Here is a 25,757-nt window from a genome sequence, read left to right on the forward strand (position 1 = left end):
TGGTTATTTGCGTCGGATCTTTTCCAAAGAATCGGATTCGGTTTAGTGATCCCTTTCTTCCCATTAATTAGTTCTTAGTTTAGCGGTGTAATTTTACTTCAATGTAAAATATCTCAAGTTTGAATTCCCGTCCAGAAACTTAGCTTGGTCCATTACTTTCAAATCAAAGATTTGGTTTAACTTGTGGCACAATAGCCGTATTTTCTTTTCTTTTTTGTCCCATGGACGGAATGGGGTAGCAAAACCTCTCTACGTTTACTAAAGCATGAGTATTGAAATTATCCTATTTCTTGACTCCTCTGCGTTTACTAACACATAGAATCATAAAAGTGTGGGATTTACATTCAAGTCCCATAATGAAATACTTAAAATTTAAAAATCAAGAATTAGATCGACTAGGTGGTACTAGTTGATCCCGAACCATGACTTTCCCGGTTCCAAGTAAACATGTTGTCAAGTCGTGGAAACAGTCTCTTTGCAAAAAAAAAGAATTATGATATGATTTTTCTCAATCAAACAGCTATCCATTTGTGACCAAAAGGCTACGGATTTGAGTCGTGTAAACAGTCTGTATGCAAAAAGAAGAAGAAAAAAAAAAAGGATAAAACTGCATATGATAGAGGTTTTCCCCCGCAAACTCTCGCAAAGTGAGAAACTTTGTTGGTTTGGGGTCGCCCTTTTAAAGGGCAATCCATTAACCAGAGAGACAATTGAATTTCTATAAACAAGTGCAAAAGAATGGAGACGAGTGTATGGTGCCGTTCCGTACAAAAATATATATAACTCAACCAAAAATTACAGGTTTTTATTAAATAAGATGGACAAAAAATAATTAAATCGTTTACCTATTGCTCAAGGGGCATCCACTCTAGTTCTAAATCTATTTCTCCACACTCAACATTCTGGAGCTTCAAAGACACCTCCTGTTTTACCTTCCCATCGACAATGTTAACAGTGCTATCGTCTATGAGTGCATTGTCGTGCGACTTCAGCCATTTCCCGATTTGCATGTTCCCAAACATTCCTGCATCCCCGAATGCCATCGCAGATGTTATCAATGGCTGAAGATCAACCTCTGCTTCTCCCATTATGTCATCAGCCGAGAACGTGTCGTGATCAAACACCTGCTGCAATGTGACAAGCAGGAGGATTTCCGTAAAATACTTCCCATCATAAAGGGTTCTGTTTAGACCAGAGGCAGAGGCTAATCTGCGATCCGTGTATACCACAATTTACAAGTGAAAAAAGGATAAAAGGAAAACCTTTCGGAAGCAATCAGATTGCATCAAAGTTTTCCTTGTCATCAACACAAATTTTGTTATGACATTTAACGTAGGAATAGCGGGAGGCTGACGTGACTGCTTCCGGTGAGTATGGAAGAATGAGAACAAGAATGGCTATTCTACCATGAACGGCTAAGCAAGTTGTAGAAACATGTAGCAACCTAGGTTTAATTTGTGTGTGTATGTGTGTGTAGAGATAGAGAGAGAGAGAGAGAGAGAGAGAGAGAGAGATCCACGTACGAGTACAAAGAGATGGCAGAGTAAAACATCACATCAAAAACAAAATGTTTGCAAAGATGAAGAGGAAAAAAGGCATAGATATGCGTACCAACTGTAAAGCTCCAAATCGCTCAGGTACAGACAGCATGAGTTCCTCATTCCAGACGGGATTCAAGTTACTCTTTATTACAGTCGTCCGAAGAGTCTACATTATCACCAACATTGTCATCATCAAATAAAGAAATGTCGGTCTCAAGTGAATAGAAATTCAAATTCTCTTATAACATATGGGTTCGCAATCTATAAATAGGCTAATACGCTTAATCAAATCTAGCCGTTCGCATGTGTCAACAACCTTGTTCTTACCCCGATGTTCCTTGTTATATGCAAAAAAAAAAAAAAAAAAAAAAAAAATTAAAGATGAACTCTCTCTCTCTCTCTCTCGCTCTCCCCCGATCCCCTCTTTTCGTCCCTCCTCCAAACCCTGTTTTTCTCTCTCAAATATCTCTCCTGGGGATATTTTGGATGTTCACTTTGACATGAAGCTCAAATAAAAGAAGGTAACCAGGAGGCTAGGAAGTAAAGGGATCTCATAAATTCTACATGCTTCTGCATATCAAGCAGATTCTGTAGTTTCAATACCAAGGGAAAAGAAAATTGAAGAATTATTAACCTGCTTCCCAAGAGTCAGGATTACATAAGGATCACTTGTCATCATATCTCGAATGGCTAAATTTGTGCCTCTAATCACCTTAACCTTCAATAAACCAATAAATTCTACCATGCCTTCCTGCTGCATATTTCAAGAATGGAACAAAGTTATATTCCACTCTCACAACGTATATGAACGTTTACTTTAATACTCAAACTACATAATTGAAAGGCAGACATAAGGCGTGACAATATTTACCGATTTCTGTGAAGAATTTGAACGGAAACTATCAATAATCTTTCGAGAAAAACTATTTGATTGGAGAGTGCTCTGGAGAGAGTTCTTTCTAGAAGGACCTGAGTTAATCCGCAAGCTAGGTTTCAGAAACTCTTGAAGCTCATACTTTGACCTACATGAATACGTGACTACTTTAAACATCTGAAAAATAACCCAACAATTGAATCTGCTCCATGGTAGATTCTAGAATTCTATATCATAACTAACCGGATGAATTTTGAACGTTCCTCATGACCGGCATCTGGTCCAGGCTTTGAAAGTCCCTCCGGAATAAAAGCCTCGTAAATTGAATTAGCAGAAGAGTTTCCTCCAACTTCTATCATTGCATCAATTTCATCATCAGACCATTCATCCAGGGTCACTGACAAAACCTGAACATTTCAAATTCATGTTGTTTAAGACAAATATATAATTGTAATAATGCACACGACTGGAGACATCACATCAGCATATAGAAAACATAAAATAATAATGAATATTTGATCAATTAAGCAACATTTGACAGATCACCGAGCAAGCCTGAAATAGTTCTACCATGCCTGTCATCCTAGAAACGAAAGAAGGAAAGCCAAAGAGAGATTTTTTTGGTAAAAGGACTGAAATAAACTTTCCCAGTTTCCTAGCATTGCAACTCAAACAACCAAGGATGAACAATCAAATGAACTTCCTTGATGAAAGCAGATTGGGATCAATCAGTTATTTCGTTCACCGAGTTACAAGTTCCCTTTTGGTCAGTGGATTTTGTATCGTTAATTTTGTTTGTTTAAATTTAGTTATATAACAATCCTGCAAACAAAACTCCAAAGTATGAGTGTCCCTAGCTAGTTTCATGTTTTCAACTGGCAAATTGTTTCCATTATAAAAATTTAAATTGGATGCATCCAGCAATCAGGAGCGCTTACCTTTGATATATGAGTACCAAGACTCCTGTGCACACCACAACATTTTAAGCATATAAAAACTCCAATGTTTGCTGACCTGCAAATGCAGTTACGAACAGGATACCTTCCAAGTCAGAAGGATATAGGATGGAAAGTAAACTGTCCTAAGAATATACATTTATTTTCAAATGTCCTGAAACAAGTGTATCCGAATTTGGGATGTCAACTAATAGCTTTACACAACACTCTCATCATTAAGCTCTCAAGCTTACGTACGAAACAAGCATGTCTCAAATTGACTTGGTACCATACAAAAACCGATGCAAAGTTGTATCAATGGGAAAAAACTTACGCCCATTTAGGATCAGGAGCACCACAATCAGCACAATTGCGATTATCTTTTTGCACCAATAAATCTTTTAATCTTCTTTTACCTGCATTGAGACTTGCATGTCATTCAGCTTCTAGATTAAAGTAAAAAGCAAAAAGACACTCTCTTTTTTTATGCCAAACATGTACAGATTTAGGTCAATAAACCACAGTAAGAAAAGTTGTACAGTCCAGTGACTAGTACACAAACAACGGAAAGTCCCTTCCTTAACCCGAATATTATATGTAATTATGGTGCATAATTCATAATACCTAAAAAATCACAGTTTATAAGACCCTATTCATAATATATTTCTCTTGTTTGAATCAAGTTTTACAAGCATACCTGAGGCAGGCCTCCCAAGATCCATTGGACGGTGATTCATTGCTCCGTTAGTAAATTACGATCATGCACTGGGTGAAGCCTGTTCTTTTCAAGTAATCAGGACACAGTGACCTGAAAAAGAAAAGTAAAACAATCAACCTGAGCAAAAGCGTTCCAGAAACGAAACAACACCACCCAATTGAATGCTTCAAAGTTTGTTCTTCTTTAGCATAAAGTACCCAAACAAGCTAATCTTGTAGAGCTCAAATTAAGCAAATTCCCCCGCATATATGAGCAAAAATTAGTTTGAAACCAATGAAATTCCCAGTGCCACTGAGAATCTGCAATAATCGTTGACGGGTTTTTACCATCATTCAAAGTTGAAGGCAGTCCAGTAATCGAAACATCCACATCAAATTCATAGTAAATTAATGAACAACATACTATTTCGCTTGGCTACAAAAACTTCATAAATGGATGGAATACGTCAAATTATTTATTTTTTGTTGATTTTTTCAGGTTCCAAACGGTGAAAGCTCCAATCAAATGCAACAAAATGAAAAAAATGATTACAAGAAACAAAACCCAAATCAACAACGAATTGGTAATTAATTAATAATTATAAATGATGGGTTCATTCAAAACTGTTAGAGCATGCAATTAAAGGCGGAAACTTGGTCCAAATCAAAGGTTCCAAATCCATCTAAATCATTCACATATAACCAGAAAAAAGAAAATGACAGAAACCAATCATCCAAAAAATAAAAAACTAACCTGACAAATAAAAATATGGAGATTGAGTGAAAGATTGAGGAGAAAGATAGCAAATTTACCAGTGGATTGAAGAAATGGGAAATGCCCTTTTTAGAATGATTGATTCTTCAGAGAGAGGGAGAAAGGGAGGGAGAAAGGGAGGAGGAGGATTGTTGAAACAAGTACAACTGTGTTTTTGTTTTTATTTTTATTTTATTGTATTTTATTTTGTTTTTCTATTTGTTGAATATATTATATTAATTATTTTTAAATTGTAAGGTGAGAGGACAAGGAATGAATAATGAAATAAGAATACTCTCCAGATTCTTTTTGTGAAGATTCTAAAAATTCTTCGATCACATCTGTGCAATAAATCAATAATGTCCGAAGGAGGGATGTGAGCAGTATAAATAATTGGCTTCCCTAAAATAACCAGCACACTTCTGCTCTCTGCTGCTTCCAACTTCCAACTTGGCAGTTGGCTGGCAGTTGGGCAGATATTCATTTATTAATGTATGTTTTTGTAGAGTTATAACGTTTGTATCTTAAATAATTAATTGTTAAGGGGGAGGAACATTAGTGGGGGATTGAACCTGTGTCATGGTGGATAGATATATTTTTTCTTAATTAATAGAAAAAATATATATCTCTAATTATAATTTGTCAGCCTTTTTTTTTAAGAACAATATTTATTTTGTCATTAGAATTATGATTCAGTAGTATTATTCTCCATCTAGGGGGGGTTTGAGCTACATGTAAATTGAAGGTAGTCATGACCCTTCAGCTCTGCCACTGCTTATAGTGGTAGGTTTCACTTTCAACTCCCGTGAATAATGAATTTAAAATCCAACAAGTGAAAAATAAACCAAAGACAAATTAATTATGTTGGCGACAAAAACAATTCACTACTTGCACGCATCGATAGTATTTAGACAATTACTTCTGCAATTGGTAAGTAGTAATAAAAACGAAGTTTGTTACTTTGGTCCCAAAATAATTCAATTTCATTTTGATTCTAGGAATATTCCCCCAATGTCAATATCTAGGTTTGAATATCTAATATATTTCACTTGGTCGGTCATCCAGATTTTCAAAATTTTTTTTTTTTTTGAACTATTTTTTTTTTATTTTTTTATTTTAAGTATATAGGTTTGAGTCATTGCCTTTCTAGAAATAGTTGTAAATGATTGACATTCTTCTAATTTAAATTTCATGAGTCATAACCAGTAATTTTCTTCTTTTTTTCTTTTTTTTTTCCTCCCTTTATTTAAGCAAATAAAATGTCAATGTTTAAATATTAAACCTGATTTAATCATGAATTAACATTGAAAAAACAGCAGTGTGGAGTGTGGACACAATGCCAGTTGTACATGAATTCCAACCTGACAGTTGTCTCTGTTGACAAAGTTTATAGTACTTGATGTTTGCATGACATCATGACAATTATTATTATTATTATTTTTTTTTTTACAGTCAATATTACTAAGGAAAAAAGGTTAGCTTAGCTTTATAATAGGCTAGCAATAATATGGTTTAAATTCATCTTTGACGAGAATCGAATTTAAGATCTCTTAATTACAAGTGAAGAAGAATATCACTATACCATAGTACTAAGTGTCATCATGACAATTGACACAACAAAATGTAAAGCCATGAATAAGAATCATGCCAAACGTCAATCAATGGAGTTGACTAACAACTTACATAACACGAGTACACCATTAACGTAATATATCATGCCAATGATATAAAGACATATATGTTTTCATCCAGATAACACTGTATCATCAATGCAAAACGTCACGATAGCAGTGTCCCTGTATCATGTAAGATATTATCATCATCTTGAGACAACTGAAATTTTGACAGGATAAAAAGACAACCACAAAATTTGTGAGAGATTCTTTGTGTTCCAGCGTTATATAGGGCAACAGGCACATGGGGTGAGACCGGATGAGCGAGCGGTGAGAACAAACACAGGGAGTAGGGCATTTTGCGAGCAGCCGGGCGGCCACATGGCCTGGACGTAAGGTTAAAGATGAACCGCCACTCACTCGCCCAAAGAAAAGAGATGATGAAATATCAGTCAACAATTAAAGCGTTTCTCTGTTTCTGTAGCTAAACAGAAAATCTCAATGGCTAATGCAATCAAAGGCTGAGGTACAACGGAAGCATTTATGCGACCGCAATGCTTGGCCACTTTCAATTCAAGAGTGTCATTTAACAAGTAAACGACGTTAGAATCACCTAACCTCAAACGTGATTCAGGAATCGAATAAATCATCCAGAGAACGTTGACAGGACAATTGGACAGCTACAGATCATACGAGAGTAGACAACCTTTCTGATTGTTACATTTATAAATGCTTAAAATACTAAACAGCAGCAGAAGATAAAACATCAATCGACAACAAAAAGGGTTTCTCAAAATGGTTCAGCCAAAATGATAGCTTGCCTTGTCTAAAGAGTAAAGATACAGATGAATGCTATTGTTGCTCAAGTTCCTTAGCTAAAGCTGATAAATGGGCAACTTACAAAGGAAAAAGAAACCGAAAATTTTACCTAGCATAAGATACTTGAGAGCATTTCCTCGAGAAAGAGACACGAATCAGTTCTGAAACAATGCATCATCAGTAGACTTCCACATGCCATTGCTTGTTCTTTTTCAGCTGTGAAAGCTTCTCCTCCCAGCTCTCCCCTCTTTCAACCGCAACCCTCTTCAAGGTTTCTTGAATCCCGGGCATCATTCCCTTGAGCCCGCAGAAGTATATGTGGGCCCCGTTGTCCAATAGCTTAAAGATCTCGTCACTGTACTCCTCGATTTTATCCTGAACATACATCTTCCCTCCTCTCTGGTTCTTCTGTTCTCTGCTAAGTGCTATGTCGTACCGGAAATTATCGGGGTAGTCCTTGAGATACTTGGTGAATTCTTCATCATATAGGAGACTATCAGTGTTGGCCACACCAAGGAATAGCCATGCAAGGCCGCCAAACTTGAATTTGGGAACAGATTCCATGAACATGCGACGGAGGTAACCTCTGTACGGGGCAATACCAGTGCCAGTGGCAATCATAATGTGGGTGGCATTTGGGTTGTCTTCAGGCAAAAGCATGATCTTGCCAGCAGGCCCTGCCATGTTATAAGTTGAATTAAGTACAAGATAAGGAGTGCATCTTAACTACCAGCAAGTGCCAAATCCATAAAATGAAAAGGATGGACCAATAAAAATGTCCGACAGTTCTTTAAAAATTAGGCTCTTACCTGTGATCTTAATTTTATCACCAGGCTTGGAGTTGCATAAAAAGTTGCTGCATACACCATTCTTGGAAGGATCCTCCTTTCCTGTCTCAGGGTCGTAATAGACAGCACGACGAACACACAAACTAGTTGTCTTGCCATCAAAATAGTCTCCATACCTTGTCGATGCAATTGAGTAAAGGCGAACATTGTGCGGAGCCCCAGGTTTCTTTGGGTTTTCCCCCTGTCATGCAAGTAAATAAATAAGGTACTGCAAATGAGGCGTTTGGAGTGCAGATGGATTTAATAGCATGACAGAAACATGATTTAAAACTATGCGGTTTAAGTGAAGAGATAGAACCAACGTCAAATGGGGATGAAAACAATTATAACATAATCCTCTTAATTTAAAAATCATAGATGCACCAAAAATAATCTCTTGATCACGATTAGTTCAAAAAGACAACCTGAGTGAACTTTCTCAACGAATTTTCTAGGCCAAAAATCATACAGTTATTGATGAAAACATAAATACTATGCAACGAGTTACTTACCGGAGGGATGACACCATAACTTTGCCCTTCCCAGTAAGGCACATTACCACCATGATCAATCACAATATGGCAAGTCTCTCCAGGAGCATTTGGGCCGACAATCCTCTCAACAGAAAGAATGGTTGCAGTATAAGGTTCCTTAGGCTTGTATGTATTTAATGGGGGCTCATTAGCATCCTCAAGTTGTAGAGGAGCTACATTAACTTTAGGCGCACTTGCTTGTTGCACTGACATGCATAGAATGCGCTGATTTCTCAGCCGTCCCTTTTTCGTTTTGAAGTCCAAAGGTATAGGAGCCCATGATTTATCATTAAAGTTAACACTTCGTGCCTGCAGCGAAATTATAAACAGTTTCAGTGAAAAATCGACAACTATAAACGACCATTGCAGAACATCAACATCACATTTGAACTCAATAACTACAGCTGGTTTGTTTGTACTTTTGAAACTAAATTGTTTACAATGCACACTAAGATTATAACACTCCTCAAAAGAAGGGGAATTAGAAAAACGAAACAGTAATCTTTTTCCTATCAGCTTCATCCCTGAAAAGTGCTCCTAAGGTCGGGCGGAGAACCCAATAAATGCTATAAACCAAAGCTAACACCACCAAAAACAAAAATCACACCTTGAACACAGATCTTCGGAGGGAGAAATCACTTCCAAGCGGAACAGTCACAGTCAGTGAACCCTGCAAACAAAACAATCAAAACCCAATTACAAACACAGCATATCTAATCAAATATCTGCTATTTATCCAATTGGGTAATCACAAAACGACCAAAGACTCAATTTTTCTTGCATTTTCTTGGGAAACAAACAGGAATCAGAAAAGGAGCCCGGGGATTACCTGAGAGAGAGCCAAATGAGACATGATTGGTTGATCGAGGGTGGTATGAATGAATTGAGAGGGCTTCTGGTGGTGTGATGGCCGAGGAGTTAATATAGGTGATGGGGGAGTTGGATCATGCAGGAGAATCACAAGCAGAAGAGTCGTTGAGAAAAAACGGGGAGAAAGGTGATCCTTCCGAGAGTCCCAAAGGTCGGGTTTTTGCTTTGCCTTTGGCTCCTCGGGCTCTCTCTCTCTCTCGCCGCGATGCTTCACTCGACCTGACGACTCGAAATAATTTATTACGATGATCCGTGGCAAGTTCGCATTGGCATATGGTCCACTTTTGTTTTATTACCAACTATGCAAACTGCTAACTTTTTTTTTTTTGGAAAATTAGAATTCCTGCATTTTTCAAATACTCTTTAGATTAAATATTAGTTCTATTTTGAAATTTGATTAGGACGCCTAAACAATAGTCATGTCATCATTTTTATATTTATTTAGATTACATGTAATTATTGTGTTTTTTAATTTAAAATGTTAATTATTAAATTCCATATATATATATATAGGTTGATAAATTTCTGTAAATAGCCTTTTTTTTAGGAAGCCAATTTCTTCTCCCACGTTTGAGCCGTATGGTTTCTTCTCCCACGTTAGAATTCTATGATCCTAATTTTTGAATTTTGAATGGACTTCTCCATTTCAATTAGTGGTTGTTTTCACTATTTTATATTGATATCATGTGAGGTAATTAGACGTATTCTCTATTTTCAAAGGTTTGAGGCTAGTACGTTCAAATAATATATTTAATGACACGCCCCGACCGAGATCGGAGCGTGCTGGCCGTCACACAAAGGTGACGTAGCCATGTGCACGTGCGGAAGCTAGTAAGTAGTAATATAAAAGTATGAATAATTAAAAACTAGCGTACAAGTACTAGAATAAGTGCTAGTCAGTGCGATACCAATTCAGAGCAGGTCTATAGCAGTCCAAATAAAATAACAACAGTAGTACGCCCGAAGGCGACCCTACAATGGGGAGTGTCTGTCAGAACGCCGAAAAGCTCTCAAGGGAAACCACCGCAACGGCTAAGCAACTAGAACCTGGAGGGGCGCAAAACAAAAGCGTGAGTGGGCAAAAATAAAGTTCTTTGAAAACTCTTTAGCAAGATACATTCTAACCCCTCGCCGTAAAACCTGTATACTTCCCAGAAAATGAACATATATACGTATGTATAGATATGCCAATCATGCTCAAGATATGCCATGTCAAAACCTCGTAATGAAATGTATGTGCTCAGGTATGTATTATATCAATAATATAACATCTGGCAGCCGGAGTCACCTAACGTGACCTGTACGGCTGCATATAGAGCTCAATCTTAAACTCAACAACTGAACCTGCCCACGAGTCGGAACCACTCTAGGTGGTCTGTACGACAGGCCTGGGTGTAATACATATATACGCTCTAGTGCTACGATCACGTGAAGGCTGTGCGAATAATCGCGGGTCACCTACGAGTCGGAACCACCTAATGTGGTCTGTACGACAGGCCTATGCACCTAGCTTGGACCCAAGCTGAGCGTATGGTGCGGGAGGTGAACAACACGTGAAGGACTGTGCCCTACTCTGGGCGGGAGCACTAACACCGGGGGTGCAGGTTATGAGCTCTCTAAGCATCTCTAACCACTATTTAATGCAATCGTTAACTAACGCTTACCTGGCACTTACCTATGCCTCCACAGCACCCACATATAAATATATGACATATGCATGTGTATATGTATGCCACAAATAATGCATGCAATGATGCATAAACGATAATAATAAAGTGCATGACATAATGTAAATAACCCTTTTTACTCAAATTCTGGGAATATAAATGTATATAGGTATATACGGAAAACAAAAGCCCACTCACTGGTATGTAGAAGGGTCGTAGCCCCCCTGTCTCGCGTGTGCACGCTCGTCCTCTGGGTACGTGTCACCTAAATGCGAAACAACTATAAAAACGTTAACTTTAAAGCACATAACCTGTTTCTCGTAATAACTTCTCATACATTGCTCAAAATGGACAAATGAATATACCCACGTGCTCTACACAACCTCAGGGTCACAACCATATTTTTAGAAAAATTTTTGGACCCCGCACGCGCCCCCACGCGCCAGCACAGGCACGGACCTACGCGCCCCCCACGCGCGGCCACGTGCCAGGCACACTGACGGTGTCAACAGACGCCGTCAGGAATATTCCGTTAAACTGACGGAATATTCCGTCAAATCTAACCGGATACCGTCACTGCCGTTAGGAATATTCCGTCAAACTTGACGGAATATTCCCCTTTCTTCTCCGGCCTACCCTCGCCGGACTCCGGTCGCCGGAAACTGGGAAAAACTTTAAACTAACTATTCTCCTTCGTTTCTCAACCGTTTTCTATGATTCTTGGACCAAAAGAAAGCCCTAAACTAGTAGAATCACGTTGGACCACTTTTAAAGGCTAAAAGTTACGCGATCATACCTGTCTCAAAACTCAAAAACCGGCCAACTTCGAACTAGGCCTTCCCGACGTCCAAATTCGTCCAACGAGCTACTCCGACGCTCCTTAGGACCTCACCAACACACCTACAAGCTTCAAATGTCCAAAAACTAAGTAAATTAATGTTGCATGAACAGTGCTCAAAACGGACCTCGCGATATCGACGTGAAAACGTCGAAGTTCTTACCTGAAAATGGTATGGTCGTGCTCCCCTTGACCTCACGAGTTGAATGGTGTCCTTGGTTTCCTCGATCCGTGATGGTTTGGGTGGTTTTGGTGTTTGTCCGTACGTATGGTGATAACGGGAAGGAAGAGAGAGGCACGGGGGAGAGAGACAGAGGGAGGGTGAAGAGAGACAGTGTATGTGCAGGTGTGTGTGTGTGGCCCAAAGCTTGCCAACACCATACAAGGTAACCAAAAACAATAATACGAAAACCAACTAGGGGTAAAAAGGTCATTTCCTCAGCACGTTTCCGACATTTTCGGGACGGGATGTCACAACCTTCCCACCTTAAAAGAATTTCGTCCCGAAATTCAAAACAACAACGCAGCAACCCCCTAGTAGTCAAAGAACAATCGAGGGTACAAATCCATCATCCGATTCTCTGTCTCCCACGTAGCTTCTTCGACTGAATGGTTCCTCCACAAAACCTTCACCAATTTCACTGTCTTGTTCCTCAAAACCTTCTCTTTCCAATCAATGATCGTCACCGGTTCCTCATCATACGTCAGATCTGGGTTAATCTCAAGCGGTTGAGGAGGTATCACGTGAGATGGATCAGCAACATAGTGTCGGAGCATAGACACATGAAAAACATTATGCACTCTAGCCAACTCCGGAGGCAACTCCAACCTGTAAGCTACCTCACCAACTCGTTCTGTGACCACGTATGGTCCGATGTACCTGGGACTCAACTTCCCTTTCTTTCCGAACCGCACAACACCCCTCCACGGTGAAAGCTTCAGAAATACCCAATCTCCGACCTCATATGTTCTGTCCGTAGCACGCCGATCCGCTAGACTCTTCTGCCTGTCCTGAGCTGCTTTCAGGTTAGACTTAATCACCTGAACATTCTGAGTAGTCTCCTCGACAATCTCTGGACCCACTAAAACTCTTTCGCCAACCTCTGACCAACACAACGGTGTGCGACAAGCTCTGCCATACAAGGCCTCAAATGGCGCCATGCCAATGCTCGAATGAAAACTGTTGTTGTAAGCAAATTCCATCAAATCCAACCGCTGGTGCCAAGCGTCACCAAACTGCAACACCGAAGCTCGCAGCATATCCTCCAAAGTCTGAATAGTTCTCTCTGACTGCCCGTCGGTCTGTGGATGATATGCCGTACTATAAAGTAATCTCGTGCTTAAAGCTTCCTGGAAAGCTACCCAAAACTTCGATGTGAATCGTGGATCACGATCCGAGACAATACTCACTGGGACACCGTGGTACTTTACAACCTTCGAAATGAACAACTCCGCTAAACGGCTCAGAGAATACTTCTCTCTCACAGGAATAAAATGAGCCGACTTAGTGAGTCGATCGACAATCACCCAAATGCCGTCAAAGCCATTATGTGTACGCGGGAGCTTGTACACAAAATCCATAGTGATATTTTCCCATTTCCACTCTGGAACGGGAAGCGGCTGCAACAACCCAAACGGCTTCTTCCTTTCTGCTTTAACTTGCTGACAAACAGCACATCTGCTCACATACTCGGCTATCTCCCTCTTCATACCCGGCCAATAATAAAACGGTCGAATGGTATGATACATTTTAGTAGCTCCTGGGTGCATGGCATAAGCCGAGATATGTGCTTCATCGAGAATTTCTTTCTTCAACTCCACACTCTTAGGCACGAACATTCTACCTTCTAGCATCAACATGCCATCCGAATCACGAACTCTGAAGTCTCGCCTCCTTCCTTGCTCTCGAGCTTGAATAAGTTCTTGAGTCTCCTGATCAGTTACTTGGGCTTCAAGCACCCGATCAACAAGTATCGGCCTAACTTGGAAATTAGCAAGTAATGCCACATCTCGATCTTCGGCTTCTAGCCTTACCCCCGTAGTACGCAAGTCCACCAAAAGAGGAGCACGACTAGCGTACAACGCATTAATACGGCCCTGTGACTTCCTGCTAAGTGCATCAGCCACTACGTTCGCACGACCAGGATGATAATCAATCGTGCAATCGTAATCGCCGAGCAACTCCAACCACCTCCGCTGACGAAGATTGAGTTCCTTCTGAGTAAAGAGATACTGGAGACTCTTGTGATCCGTAAAGATCCTGCACTTTTCTCCGTAAAGATAGTGCCTCCACAACTTTAACGCAAAAATGATAGCGGCCAACTCCAAATCATGTGTAGGGTAATTCCTCTCATGGGGTTTCAACTGCCGCGAAGCATAAGCAATCACCCTACCATGCTGCATCAATACACATCCCAAACCATTCAAGGAAGCATCGCTGTAAACCTCGAAATCACCACTATCGTCTGGGAGTGCCAAAACAGGTGCATGAGTGAGACAATGCTTCAACCGTTGGAAACTCTGCTCACACTTATCATCCCACTCAAATTTTACATCCTTCCTCGTTAACCTCGTCAACGGCAAGGCAATCACCGAAAAATCCTTAACGAACCTCCGATAATACCCTGCCAAACCAAGGAAACTTCTCACTTCGGTGACGGTTCGCGGTTGCTCCCAACTCTCTACCGCTGCAACCTTCTGAGGGTCAACCAAAATACCCTGAGCAGAAATGACGTGCCCCAAGAACGCAACTTGGTCTAACCAGAACTGGCACTTGCTAAACTTAGCATATAACTGGTGTTCCCTCAACCTTTTCAACACCAAAGTAAGATGTCGAACATGCTCCGCTTTCGACTTAGAATACACCAGAATATCGTCAATGAAGACAATGACGAATCTATCCAAGTAAGGCTGGAATACTCGGTTCATCAAATCCATAAAGGCGGCTGGTGCATTCGTCAATCCAAATGGCATAACCAGAAACTCGTAATGACCGTAACGAGTCCTGAACGCCGTCTTAGGGACATCATCCCTACTGATCTTCAGCTGATAGTAACCAGACCTCAAGTCTATCTTAGAGAACACGCAAGCACCTCTCAGCTGATCAAACAAATCATCGATACGAGGCAAGGGATAACGGTTTTTAATCGTCACCCGATTGAGTTGCCTGTAGTCGATGCACAACCTCAAAATTCCATCATTCTTCCTCACAAACAACACTGGAGCACCCCAAGGCGAAGTACTAGGCTGGATAAATCCTTTATCTACTAACTCTTGCAGCTGAACTTTCAATTCCCTTAACTCCGCAGGAGCCATACGATAAGGAGTTAAAGAAATAGGATTGGTACCTGGAATCAACTCAATGGTGAACTCTACGTCTCGATCTGGGGGTAACCCAGGCAAATCCTCAGGAAATACATCAGGGAAGTGTCTGACCACTCTCACATCCTCTATTCTGCTAGTAACAACCTCACCCAGCACCACATGAGCCAGATACCCCTGACAACCCTTAGTTAACAACTTTTTCGCTCGTAGCGCCGAAATAACGCCATATCTCACCCCACTCTGCTCACCCACGAAGGTAACCACAGGTAGTCCAGGTCGGTGAAACGTAACCACTTTCCCATAACAGTCAATGTTGGCACGATAGAAGTGCAACCAATCCGTGCCCAGAATCACATCAAAGTCCACAATATCTAACGGGATAAGATCGGCTGACAAAGCAACACCCTCTACGATCACTGGACACCCCGGGTACACACAATCTACAACGCAACTCTCTCCCCTAGGCATAACAAACTCTAAATCATACCCTAGGGGTGTGGGGCGAGGTTGCGTCGCTTGAGCAAATGTATGAGAAATTACGGAATGTGTAGCTCCACAATCAATTAAGACTCTAGCAAAACAACCAAGAATGTTCAACGTACCCATAATCAAGTCTGGGTTGTTCTGAGCGTCCTGCAGAGAAATATTGTGAAGACGCCCCTGTCCCTGCTGACGCCCACCGCGGCCTCGGCTCGCCTGAACACCGCGTCCCTGAGCACCACGCCCCTGACTGGGCTGGCCTGACTGTCTCGAAGATCCTGCACTGCTAGTGGCAATCTCCCCCTGCTGATATTGTCCTCCCTGATACCACTGTGAACCACCCGCTGGGGCTGGAGGATACGGCATATAGCCGCCCGAATACTGGGGATAGCCACCCTGGGAATAGGGATCCTGAGGGTACTGATACTGCCCCGGAGCATAAGGGACAGCATCACCCTGATAGTGGTAAGCACCACCTCGACCCGTCTGGCCGTAACTACTAGGACCCTGGATCTGCTGGAGTGGTGCAGGCGGTGGCATAAAGGTCTGCTGCGGTTTCTGCTGCTGCTGACCCTGGGGACAATTTGCCGCTCTATGTCCCACATGTCCACATGTGAAACAACCGTTGCTACCACGTCTACACTCACCGAAATGTCGGTTGTTACACCTGCGGCAAATAGGGGCTCTGCCTCGCCCACCATCGCCCTGCCTCTGGCCTCTAGCGCCACCAGAAAATCTACCTCCACGACCCTGCCCAGTGGCACTGAAGCCACCACTCGAAGAACTAGAACTAGCTCCACCTCTCTTGAAGTTCTGAGTCTGTCGGGCCCCGAGCGATGCCTGACCTTTGCCTTTGTCATCTTTCTTCTGGTTGCCGTCCTTCTCTTCCTCCGTATCACTCGACATATTCTCGGAATCCTCGATCCTCAACAGTATCTCATAGAAGTCCCGATAAGTCTCGCTGTGGACCGTAGACGCCATAGAACGCCACTTCTTCCTGGTGCCCAGACGGAAAAGACGGAGCATCTCCGCCGGATTACCAGCGACATCAGGGTGATAACGGGACAAGTCCGTAAACTTACGGTAGTACTCATTCGCTGACATCTTCCGCTGTTTCAGTTCGGAAAACTCCTGCTTCTTGCGGTCAATGTACTCAGGGGGTACATATCTTCTCCTAAACAACCCCGTAAACACGTTCCAATCAATCCTCTGATCCGGAGTCAACCTACGAAGCTCCTGCTCCCACCAAGCTGCCGACTCCGTATCCAGAAACCAAGCGGTCGTCTCGACCCACCTCTCCATAGGCAAGTTCCCCTGATTATGTAGCACCCGGAAAGTCTTCTCTATGTGTTCTAGCCAGCGCTCTGCGCTCTCGGGTCCCTCACTGCCCTTAAACTTATCCAGCTTCAAGTTGTACATAGTCTCCAGAGGAGTCCTCTGGGGAGGGCGCATCACTGCCTGAAGGGCTGTAGCAAAAGCTTCCCCCAACTGAGTAATATCGGGGAACATAGGCTCAGAAGAGCGACGGGGTTCCCGACGAGGCGGCATAGTTCTGACAGAAGACACCAAAATTATTAGAATACTCACAAGGACACAGGACTGCCAAACCTAGGCTCTGATACCAAACTGACACGCCCCGACCGAGATCGGAGCGTGCTGGCCGTCACACAAAGGTGACGTAGCCATGTGCACGTGCGGAAGCTAGTAAGTAGTAATATAAAAGTATGAATAATTAAAAACTAGCGTACAAGTACTAGAATAAGTGCTAGTCAGTGCGATACCAATTCAGAGCAGGTCTATAGCAGTCCAAATAAAATAACAACAGTAGTACGCCCGAAGGCGACCCTACAATGGGGAGTGTCTGTCAGAACGCCGAAAAGCTCTCAAGGGAAACCACCGCAACGGCTAAGCAACTAGAACCTGGAGGGGCGCAAAACAAAAGCGTGAGTGGGCAAAAATAAAGTTCTTTGAAAACTCTTTAGCAAGATACATTCTAACCCCTCGCCGTAAAACCTGTATACTTCCCAGAAAATGAACATATATACGTATGTATAGATATGCCAATCATGCTCAAGATATGCCATGTCAAAACCTCGTAATGAAATGTATGTGCTCAGGTATGTATTATATCAATAATATAACATCTGGCAGCCGGAGTCACCTAACGTGACCTGTACGGCTGCATATAGAGCTCAATCTTAAACTCAACAACTGAACCTGCCCACGAGTCGGAACCACTCTAGGTGGTCTGTACGACAGGCCTGGGTGTAATACATATATACGCTCTAGTGCTACGATCACGTGAAGGCTGTGCGAATAATCGCGGGTCACCTACGAGTCGGAACCACCTAATGTGGTCTGTACGACAGGCCTATGCACCTAGCTTGGACCCAAGCTGAGCGTATGGTGCGGGAGGTGAACAACACGTGAAGGACTGTGCCCTACTCTGGGCGGGAGCACTAACACCGGGGGTGCAGGTTATGAGCTCTCTAAGCATCTCTAACCACTATTTAATGCAATCGTTAACTAACGCTTACCTGGCACTTACCTATGCCTCCACAGCACCCACATATAAATATATGACATATGCATGTGTATATGTATGCCACAAATAATGCATGCAATGATGCATAAACGATAATAATAAAGTGCATGACATAATGTAAATAACCCTTTTTACTCAAATTCTGGGAATATAAATGTATATAGGTATATACGGAAAACAAAAGCCCACTCACTGGTATGTAGAAGGGTCGTAGCCCCCCTGTCTCGCGTGTGCACGCTCGTCCTCTGGGTACGTGTCACCTAAATGCGAAACAACTATAAAAACGTTAACTTTAAAGCACATAACCTGTTTCTCGTAATAACTTCTCATACATTGCTCAAAATGGACAAATGAATATACCCACGTGCTCTACACAACCTCAGGGTCACAACCATATTTTTAGAAAAATTTTTGGACCCCGCACGCGCCCCCACGCGCCAGCACAGGCACGGACCTACGCGCCCCCCACGCGCGGCCACGTGCCAGGCACACTGACGGTGTCAACAGACGCCGTCAGGAATATTCCGTTAAACTGACGGAATATTCCGTCAAATCTAACCGGATACCGTCACTGCCGTTAGGAATATTCCGTCAAACTTGACGGAATATTCCCCTTTCTTCTCCGGCCTACCCTCGCCGGACTCCGGTCGCCGGAAACTGGGAAAAACTTTAAACTAACTATTCTCCTTCGTTTCTCAACCGTTTTCTATGATTCTTGGACCAAAAGAAAGCCCTAAACTAGTAGAATCACGTTGGACCACTTTTAAAGGCTAAAAGTTACGCGATCATACCTGTCTCAAAACTCAAAAACCGGCCAACTTCGAACTAGGCCTTCCCGACGTCCAAATTCGTCCAACGAGCTACTCCGACGCTCCTTAGGACCTCACCAACACACCTACAAGCTTCAAATGTCCAAAAACTAAGTAAATTAATGTTGCATGAACAGTGCTCAAAACGGACCTCGCGATATCGACGTGAAAACGTCGAAGTTCTTACCTGAAAATGGTATGGTCGTGCTCCCCTTGACCTCACGAGTTGAATGGTGTCCTTGGTTTCCTCGATCCGTGATGGTTTGGGTGGTTTTGGTGTTTGTCCGTACGTATGGTGATAACGGGAAGGAAGAGAGAGGCACGGGGGAGAGAGACAGAGGGAGGGTGAAGAGAGACAGTGTATGTGCAGGTGTGTGTGTGTGGCCCAAAGCTTGCCAACACCATACAAGGTAACCAAAAACAATAATACGAAAACCAACTAGGGGTAAAAAGGTCATTTCCTCAGCACGTTTCCGACATTTTCGGGACGGGATGTCACAACCTTCCCACCTTAAAAGAATTTCGTCCCGAAATTCAAAACAACAACGCAGCAACCCCCTAGTAGTCAAAGAACAATCGAGGGTACAAATCCCTCATCCGATTCTCTGTCTCCCACGTAGCTTCTTCGACTGAATGGTTCCTCCACAAAACCTTCACCAATTTCACTGTCTTGTTCCTCAAAACCTTCTCTTTCCAATCAATGATCGTCACCGGTTCCTCATCATACGTCAGATCTGGGTTAATCTCAAGCGGTTGAGGAGGTATCACGTGAGATGGATCAGCAACATAGTGTCGGAGCATAGACACATGAAAAACATTATGCACTCTAGCCAACTCCGGAGGCAACTCCAACCTGTAAGCTACCTCACCAACTCGTTCTGTGACCACGTATGGTCCGATGTACCTGGGACTCAACTTCCCTTTCTTTCCGAACCGCACAACACCCCTCCACGGTGAAAGCTTCAGAAATACCCAATCTCCGACCTCATATGTTCTGTCCGTAGCACGCCGATCCGCTAGACTCTTCTGCCTGTCCTGAGCTGCTTTCAGGTTAGACTTAATCACCTGAACATTCTGAGTAGTCTCCTCGACAATCTCTGGACCCACTAAAACTCTTTCGCCAACCTCTGACCAACACAACGGTGTGCGACAAGCTCTGCCATACAAGGCCTCAAATGGCGCCATGCCAATGCTCGAATGAAAACTGTTGTTGTAAGCAAATTCCATCAAATCCAACCGCTGGTGCCAAGCGTCACCAAACTGCAACACCGAAGCTCGCAGCATATCCTCCAAAGTCTGAATAGTTCTCTCTGACTGCCCGTCGGTCTGTGGATGATATGCCGTACTATAAAGTAATCTCGTGCTTAAAGCTTCCTGGAAAGCTACCCAAAACTTCGATGTGAATCGTGGATCACGATCCGAGACAATACTCACTGGGACACCGTGGTACTTTACAACCTTCGAAATGAACAACTCCGCTAAACGGCTCAGAGAATACTTCTCTCTCACAGGAATAAAATGAGCCGACTTAGTGAGTCGATCGACAATCACCCAAATGCCGTCAAAGCCATTATGTGTACGCGGGAGCTTGTACACAAAATCCATAGTGATATTTTCCCATTTCCACTCTGGAACGGGAAGCGGCTGCAACAACCCAAACGGCTTCTTCCTTTCTGCTTTAACTTGCTGACAAACAGCACATCTGCTCACATACTCGGCTATCTCCCTCTTCATACCCGGCCAATAATAAAACGGTCGAATGGTATGATACATTTTAGTAGCTCCTGGGTGCATGGCATAAGCCGAGATATGTGCTTCATCGAGAATTTCTTTCTTCAACTCCACACTCTTAGGCACGAACATTCTACCTTCTAGCATCAACATGCCATCCGAATCACGAACTCTGAAGTCTCGCCTCCTTCCTTGCTCTCGAGCTTGAATAAGTTCTTGAGTCTCCTGATCAGTTACTTGGGCTTCAAGCACCCGATCAACAAGTATCGGCCTAACTTGGAAATTAGCAAGTAATGCCACATCTCGATCTTCGGCTTCTAGCCTTACCCCCGTAGTACGCAAGTCCACCAAAAGAGGAGCACGACTAGCGTACAACGCATTAATACGGCCCTGTGACTTCCTGCTAAGTGCATCAGCCACTACGTTCGCACGACCAGGATGATAATCAATCGTGCAATCGTAATCGCCGAGCAACTCCAACCACCTCCGCTGACGAAGATTGAGTTCCTTCTGAGTAAAGAGATACTGGAGACTCTTGTGATCCGTAAAGATCCTGCACTTTTCTCCGTAAAGATAGTGCCTCCACAACTTTAACGCAAAAATGATAGCGGCCAACTCCAAATCATGTGTAGGGTAATTCCTCTCATGGGGTTTCAACTGCCGCGAAGCATAAGCAATCACCCTACCATGCTGCATCAATACACATCCCAAACCATTCAAGGAAGCATCGCTGTAAACCTCGAAATCACCACTATCGTCTGGGAGTGCCAAAACAGGTGCATGAGTGAGACAATGCTTCAACCGTTGGAAACTCTGCTCACACTTATCATCCCACTCAAATTTTACATCCTTCCTCGTTAACCTCGTCAACGGCAAGGCAATCACCGAAAAATCCTTAACGAACCTCCGATAATACCCTGCCAAACCAAGGAAACTTCTCACTTCGGTGACGGTTCGCGGTTGCTCCCAACTCTCTACCGCTGCAACCTTCTGAGGGTCAACCAAAATACCCTGAGCAGAAATGACGTGCCCCAAGAACGCAACTTGGTCTAACCAGAACTGGCACTTGCTAAACTTAGCATATAACTGGTGTTCCCTCAACCTTTTCAACACCAAAGTAAGATGTCGAACATGCTCCGCTTTCGACTTAGAATACACCAGAATATCGTCAATGAAGACAATGACGAATCTATCCAAGTAAGGCTGGAATACTCGGTTCATCAAATCCATAAAGGCGGCTGGTGCATTCGTCAATCCAAATGGCATAACCAGAAACTCGTAATGACCGTAACGAGTCCTGAACGCCGTCTTAGGGACATCATCCCTACTGATCTTCAGCTGATAGTAACCAGACCTCAAGTCTATCTTAGAGAACACGCAAGCACCTCTCAGCTGATCAAACAAATCATCGATACGAGGCAAGGGATAACGGTTTTTAATCGTCACCCGATTGAGTTGCCTGTAGTCGATGCACAACCTCAAAATTCCATCCTTCTTCCTCACAAACAACACTGGAGCACCCCAAGGCGAAGTACTAGGCTGGATAAATCCTTTATCTACTAACTCTTGCAGCTGAACTTTCAATTCCCTTAACTCCGCAGGAGCCATACGATAAGGAGTTAAAGAAATAGGATTGGTACCTGGAATCAACTCAATGGTGAACTCTACGTCTCGATCTGGGGGTAACCCAGGCAAATCCTCAGGAAATACATCAGGGAAGTGTCTGACCACTCTCACATCCTCTATTCTGCTAGTAACAACCTCACCCAGCACCACATGAGCCAGATACCCCTGACAACCCTTAGTTAACAACTTTTTCGCTCGTAGCGCCGAAATAACGCCATATCTCACCCCACTCTGCTCACCCACGAAGGTAACCACAGGTAGTCCAGGTCGGTGAAACGTAACCACTTTCCCATAACAGTCAATGTTGGCACGATAGAAGTGCAACCAATCCGTGCCCAGAATCACATCAAAGTCCACAATATCTAACGGGATAAGATCGGCTGACAAAGCAACACCCTCTACGATCACTGGACACCCCGGGTACACACAATCTACAACGCAACTCTCTCCCCTAGGCATAACAAACTCTAAATCATACCCTAGGGGTGTGGGGCGAGGTTGCGTCGCTTGAGCAAATGTATGAGAAATTACGGAATGTGTAGCTCCACAATCAATTAAGACTCTAGCAAAACAACCAAGAATGTTCAACGTACCCATAATCAAGTCTGGGTTGTTCTGAGCGTCCTGCAGAGAAATATTGTGAAGACGCCCCTGTCCCTGCTGACGCCCACCGCGGCCTCGGCTCGCCTGAACACCGCGTCCCTGAGCACCACGCCCCTGACTGGGCTGGCCTGACTGTCTCGAAGATCCTGCACTGCTAGTGGCAATCTCCCCCTGCTGATATTGTCCTCCCTGATACCACTGTGAACCACCCGCTGGGGCTGGAGGATACGGCATATAGCCGCCCGAATACTGGGGATAGCCACCCTGGGAATAGGGATCCTGAGGGTACTGATACTGCCCCGGAGCATAAGGGACAGCATCACCCTGATAGTGGTAAGCACCACCTCGACCCGTCTGGCCGTAACTACTAGGACCCTGGATCTGCTGGAGTGGTGCAGGCGGTGGCATAAAGGTCTGCTGCGGTTTCTGCTGCTGCTGACCCTGGGGACAATTTGCCGCTCTATGTCCCACCTGTCCACATGTGAAACAACCGTTGCTACCACGTCTACACTCACCGAAATGTCGGTCGTTACACCTGCGGCAAATAGGGGCTCTGCCTCGCCCACCATCGCCCTGCCTCTGGCCTCTAGCGCCACCAGAAAATCTACCTCCACGACCCTGCCCAGTGGCACTGAAGCCACCACTCGAAGAACTAGAACTAGCTCCACCTCTCTTGAAGTTCTGAGTCTGTCGGGCCCCGAGCGATGCCTGACCTTTGCCTTTGTCATCTTTCTTCTGGTTGCCGTCCTTCTCTTCCTCCGTATCACTCGACATATTCTCGGAATCCTCGATCCTCAACAGTATCTCATAGAAGTCCCGATAAGTCTCGATGTGGACCGTAGACGCCATAGAACGCCACTTCTTCCTGGTGCCCAGACGGAAAAGACGGAGCATCTCCGCCGGATTACCAGCGACATCAGGGTGATAACGGGACAAGTCCGTAAACTTACGGTAGTACTCATTCGCTGACATCTTCCGCTGTTTCAGTTCGGAAAACTCCTGCTTCTTGCGGTCAATGTACTCAGGGGGTACATATCTTCTCCTAAACAACCCCGTAAACACGTTCCAATCAATCCTCTGATCCGGAGTCAACCTACGAAGCTCCTGCTCCCACCAATATGCCGACTCCGTATCCAGAAACCAAGCGGTCGTCTCGACTCACCTCTCCATAGGCAAGTTCCCCTGATTATGTAGCACCCGGAAAGTCTTCTCTATGTGTTCTAGCCAGCGCTCTGCGCTCTCGGGTCCCTCACTGCCCTTAAACTTATCCAGCTTCAAGTTGTACATAGTCTCCAGAGGAGTCCTCTGGGGAGGGCGCATCACTGCCTGAAGGGCTGTAGCAAAAGCTTCCCCCAACTGAGTAATATCGGGGAACATAGGCTCAGAAGAGCGACGGGGTTCCCGACGAGGCGGCATAGTTCTGACAGAAGACACCAAAATTATTAGAATACTCACAAGGACACAGGACTGCCAAACCTAGGCTCTGATACCAAACTGACACGCCCCGACCGAGATCGGAGCGTGCTGGCCGTCACACAAAGGTGACGTAGCCATGTGCACGTGCGGAAGCTAGTAAGTAGTAATATAAAAGTATGAATAATTAAAAACTAGCGTACAAGTACTAGAATAAGTGCTAGTCAGTGCGATACCAATTCAGAGCAGGTCTATAGCAGTCCAAATAAAATAACAACAGTAGTACGCCCGAAGGCGACCCTACAATGGGGAGTGTCTGTCAGAACGCCGAAAAGCTCTCAAGGGAAACCACCGCAACGGCTAAGCAACTAGAACCTGGAGGGGCGCAAAACAAAAGCGTGAGTGGGCAAAAATAAAGTTCTTTGAAAACTCTTTAGCAAGATACATTCTAACCCCTCGCCGTAAAACCTGTATACTTCCCAGAAAATGAACATATATACGTATGTATAGATATGCCAATCATGCTCAAGATATGCCATGTCAAAACCTCGTAATGAAATGTATGTGCTCAGGTATGTATTATATCAATAATATAACATCTGGCAGCCGGAGTCACCTAACGTGACCTGTACGGCTGCATATAGAGCTCAATCTTAAACTCAACAACTGAACCTGCCCACGAGTCGGAACCACTCTAGGTGGTCTGTACGACAGGCCTGGGTGTAATACATATATACGCTCTAGTGCTACGATCACGTGAAGGCTGTGCGAATAATCGCGGGTCACCTACGAGTCGGAACCACCTAATGTGGTCTGTACGACAGGCCTATGCACCTAGCTTGGACCCAAGCTGAGCGTATGGTGCGGGAGGTGAACAACACGTGAAGGACTGTGCCCTACTCTGGGCGGGAGCACTAACACCGGGGGTGCAGGTTATGAGCTCTCTAAGCATCTCTAACCACTATTTAATGCAATCGTTAACTAACGCTTACCTGGCACTTACCTATGCCTCCACAGCACCCACATATAAATATATGACATATGCATGTGTATATGTATGCCACAAATAATGCATGCAATGATGCATAAACGATAATAATAAAGTGCATGACATAATGTAAATAACCCTTTTTACTCAAATTCTGGGAATATAAATGTATATAGGTATATACGGAAAACAAAAGCCCACTCACTGGTATGTAGAAGGGTCGTAGCCCCCCTGTCTCGCGTGTGCACGCTCGTCCTCTGGGTACGTGTCA

At 43.6% G+C, this 25,757-nt stretch overlaps 2 protein-coding genes across 4 annotated transcripts; both read right to left on the reverse strand.

Annotated features, from left to right (window-relative positions):
- Positions 1-670: 670 nt before the first annotated feature.
- On the reverse strand, positions 671-4,996 carry LOC137729515 (ADP-ribosylation factor GTPase-activating protein AGD12-like). 3 transcript variants are annotated; one of them, XM_068468480.1, is made up of 9 exons: positions 4,860-4,996; positions 4,048-4,158; positions 3,685-3,766; positions 3,354-3,429; positions 2,659-2,822; positions 2,413-2,563; positions 2,176-2,292; positions 1,612-1,707; positions 671-1,127 (listed from the first exon to the last, which is right to left on the reverse strand). In XM_068468480.1, exons 2-9 carry the CDS (start codon positions 4,085-4,087, stop codon positions 846-848), a joined length of 1,008 nt encoding a protein of 335 aa, XP_068324581.1. In that variant the 5' UTR covers positions 4,088-4,158; positions 4,860-4,996; the 3' UTR covers positions 671-845. The 3 variants fall into 3 exon arrangements, with proteins under 3 accessions (XP_068324581.1, XP_068324579.1, XP_068324580.1); XM_068468478.1 differs by having other exon boundaries at positions 2,176-2,295; XM_068468479.1 differs by having other exon boundaries at positions 2,176-2,295; positions 4,801-4,936.
- A 2,113-nt stretch (positions 4,997-7,109) lies between these two features.
- Positions 7,110-9,686, reverse strand: LOC137728733 (ferredoxin--NADP reductase, root isozyme, chloroplastic-like). Its single transcript, XM_068467483.1, has 5 exons — positions 9,422-9,686; positions 9,200-9,262; positions 8,572-8,901; positions 8,042-8,261; positions 7,110-7,909 (listed from the first exon to the last, which is right to left on the reverse strand). Exons 1-5 carry the CDS (start codon positions 9,443-9,445, stop codon positions 7,410-7,412), a joined length of 1,137 nt encoding a protein of 378 aa, XP_068323584.1. The 5' UTR covers positions 9,446-9,686; the 3' UTR covers positions 7,110-7,409.
- Between the last annotated feature and the right edge of the window lie 16,071 nt (positions 9,687-25,757).

This window comes from Pyrus communis, chromosome 3, assembly GCF_963583255.1.
Source record: "Pyrus communis chromosome 3, drPyrComm1.1, whole genome shotgun sequence".
Classification (NCBI taxonomy): Eukaryota; Viridiplantae; Streptophyta; class Magnoliopsida; order Rosales; family Rosaceae; genus Pyrus; species Pyrus communis.

Excerpts from the sequence above, each read along its gene's own strand:
- LOC137729515 (XM_068468478.1), bottom strand. The coding sequence starts at position 4,087 with ATGAATCACCGTCCAATGGATCTTGGGAGGCCTGCCTCAG. Across the intron at positions 2,564-2,658 it reads GAACGTTCAAAATTCATCCG|GTCAAAGTATGAGCTTCAAG; the intron begins GTTAGTTATGAT and ends GTATTCATGTAG. Across the intron at positions 1,128-1,611 it reads GATTTGGAGCTTTACAGTTG|CAGGTGTTTGATCACGACAC; the intron begins GTACGCATATCT and ends GTCACATTGCAG.
- LOC137728733 (XM_068467483.1), bottom strand. The coding sequence starts at position 9,445 with ATGTCTCATTTGGCTCTCTCTCAG. Across the intron at positions 9,263-9,421 it reads CTCATTTGGCTCTCTCTCAG|GGTTCACTGACTGTGACTGT; the intron begins GTAATCCCCGGG and ends TTTTGTTTGCAG. Across the intron at positions 8,262-8,571 it reads GTTATGGTGTCATCCCTCCG|GGGGAAAACCCAAAGAAACC; the intron begins GTAAGTAACTCG and ends CTTGCATGACAG.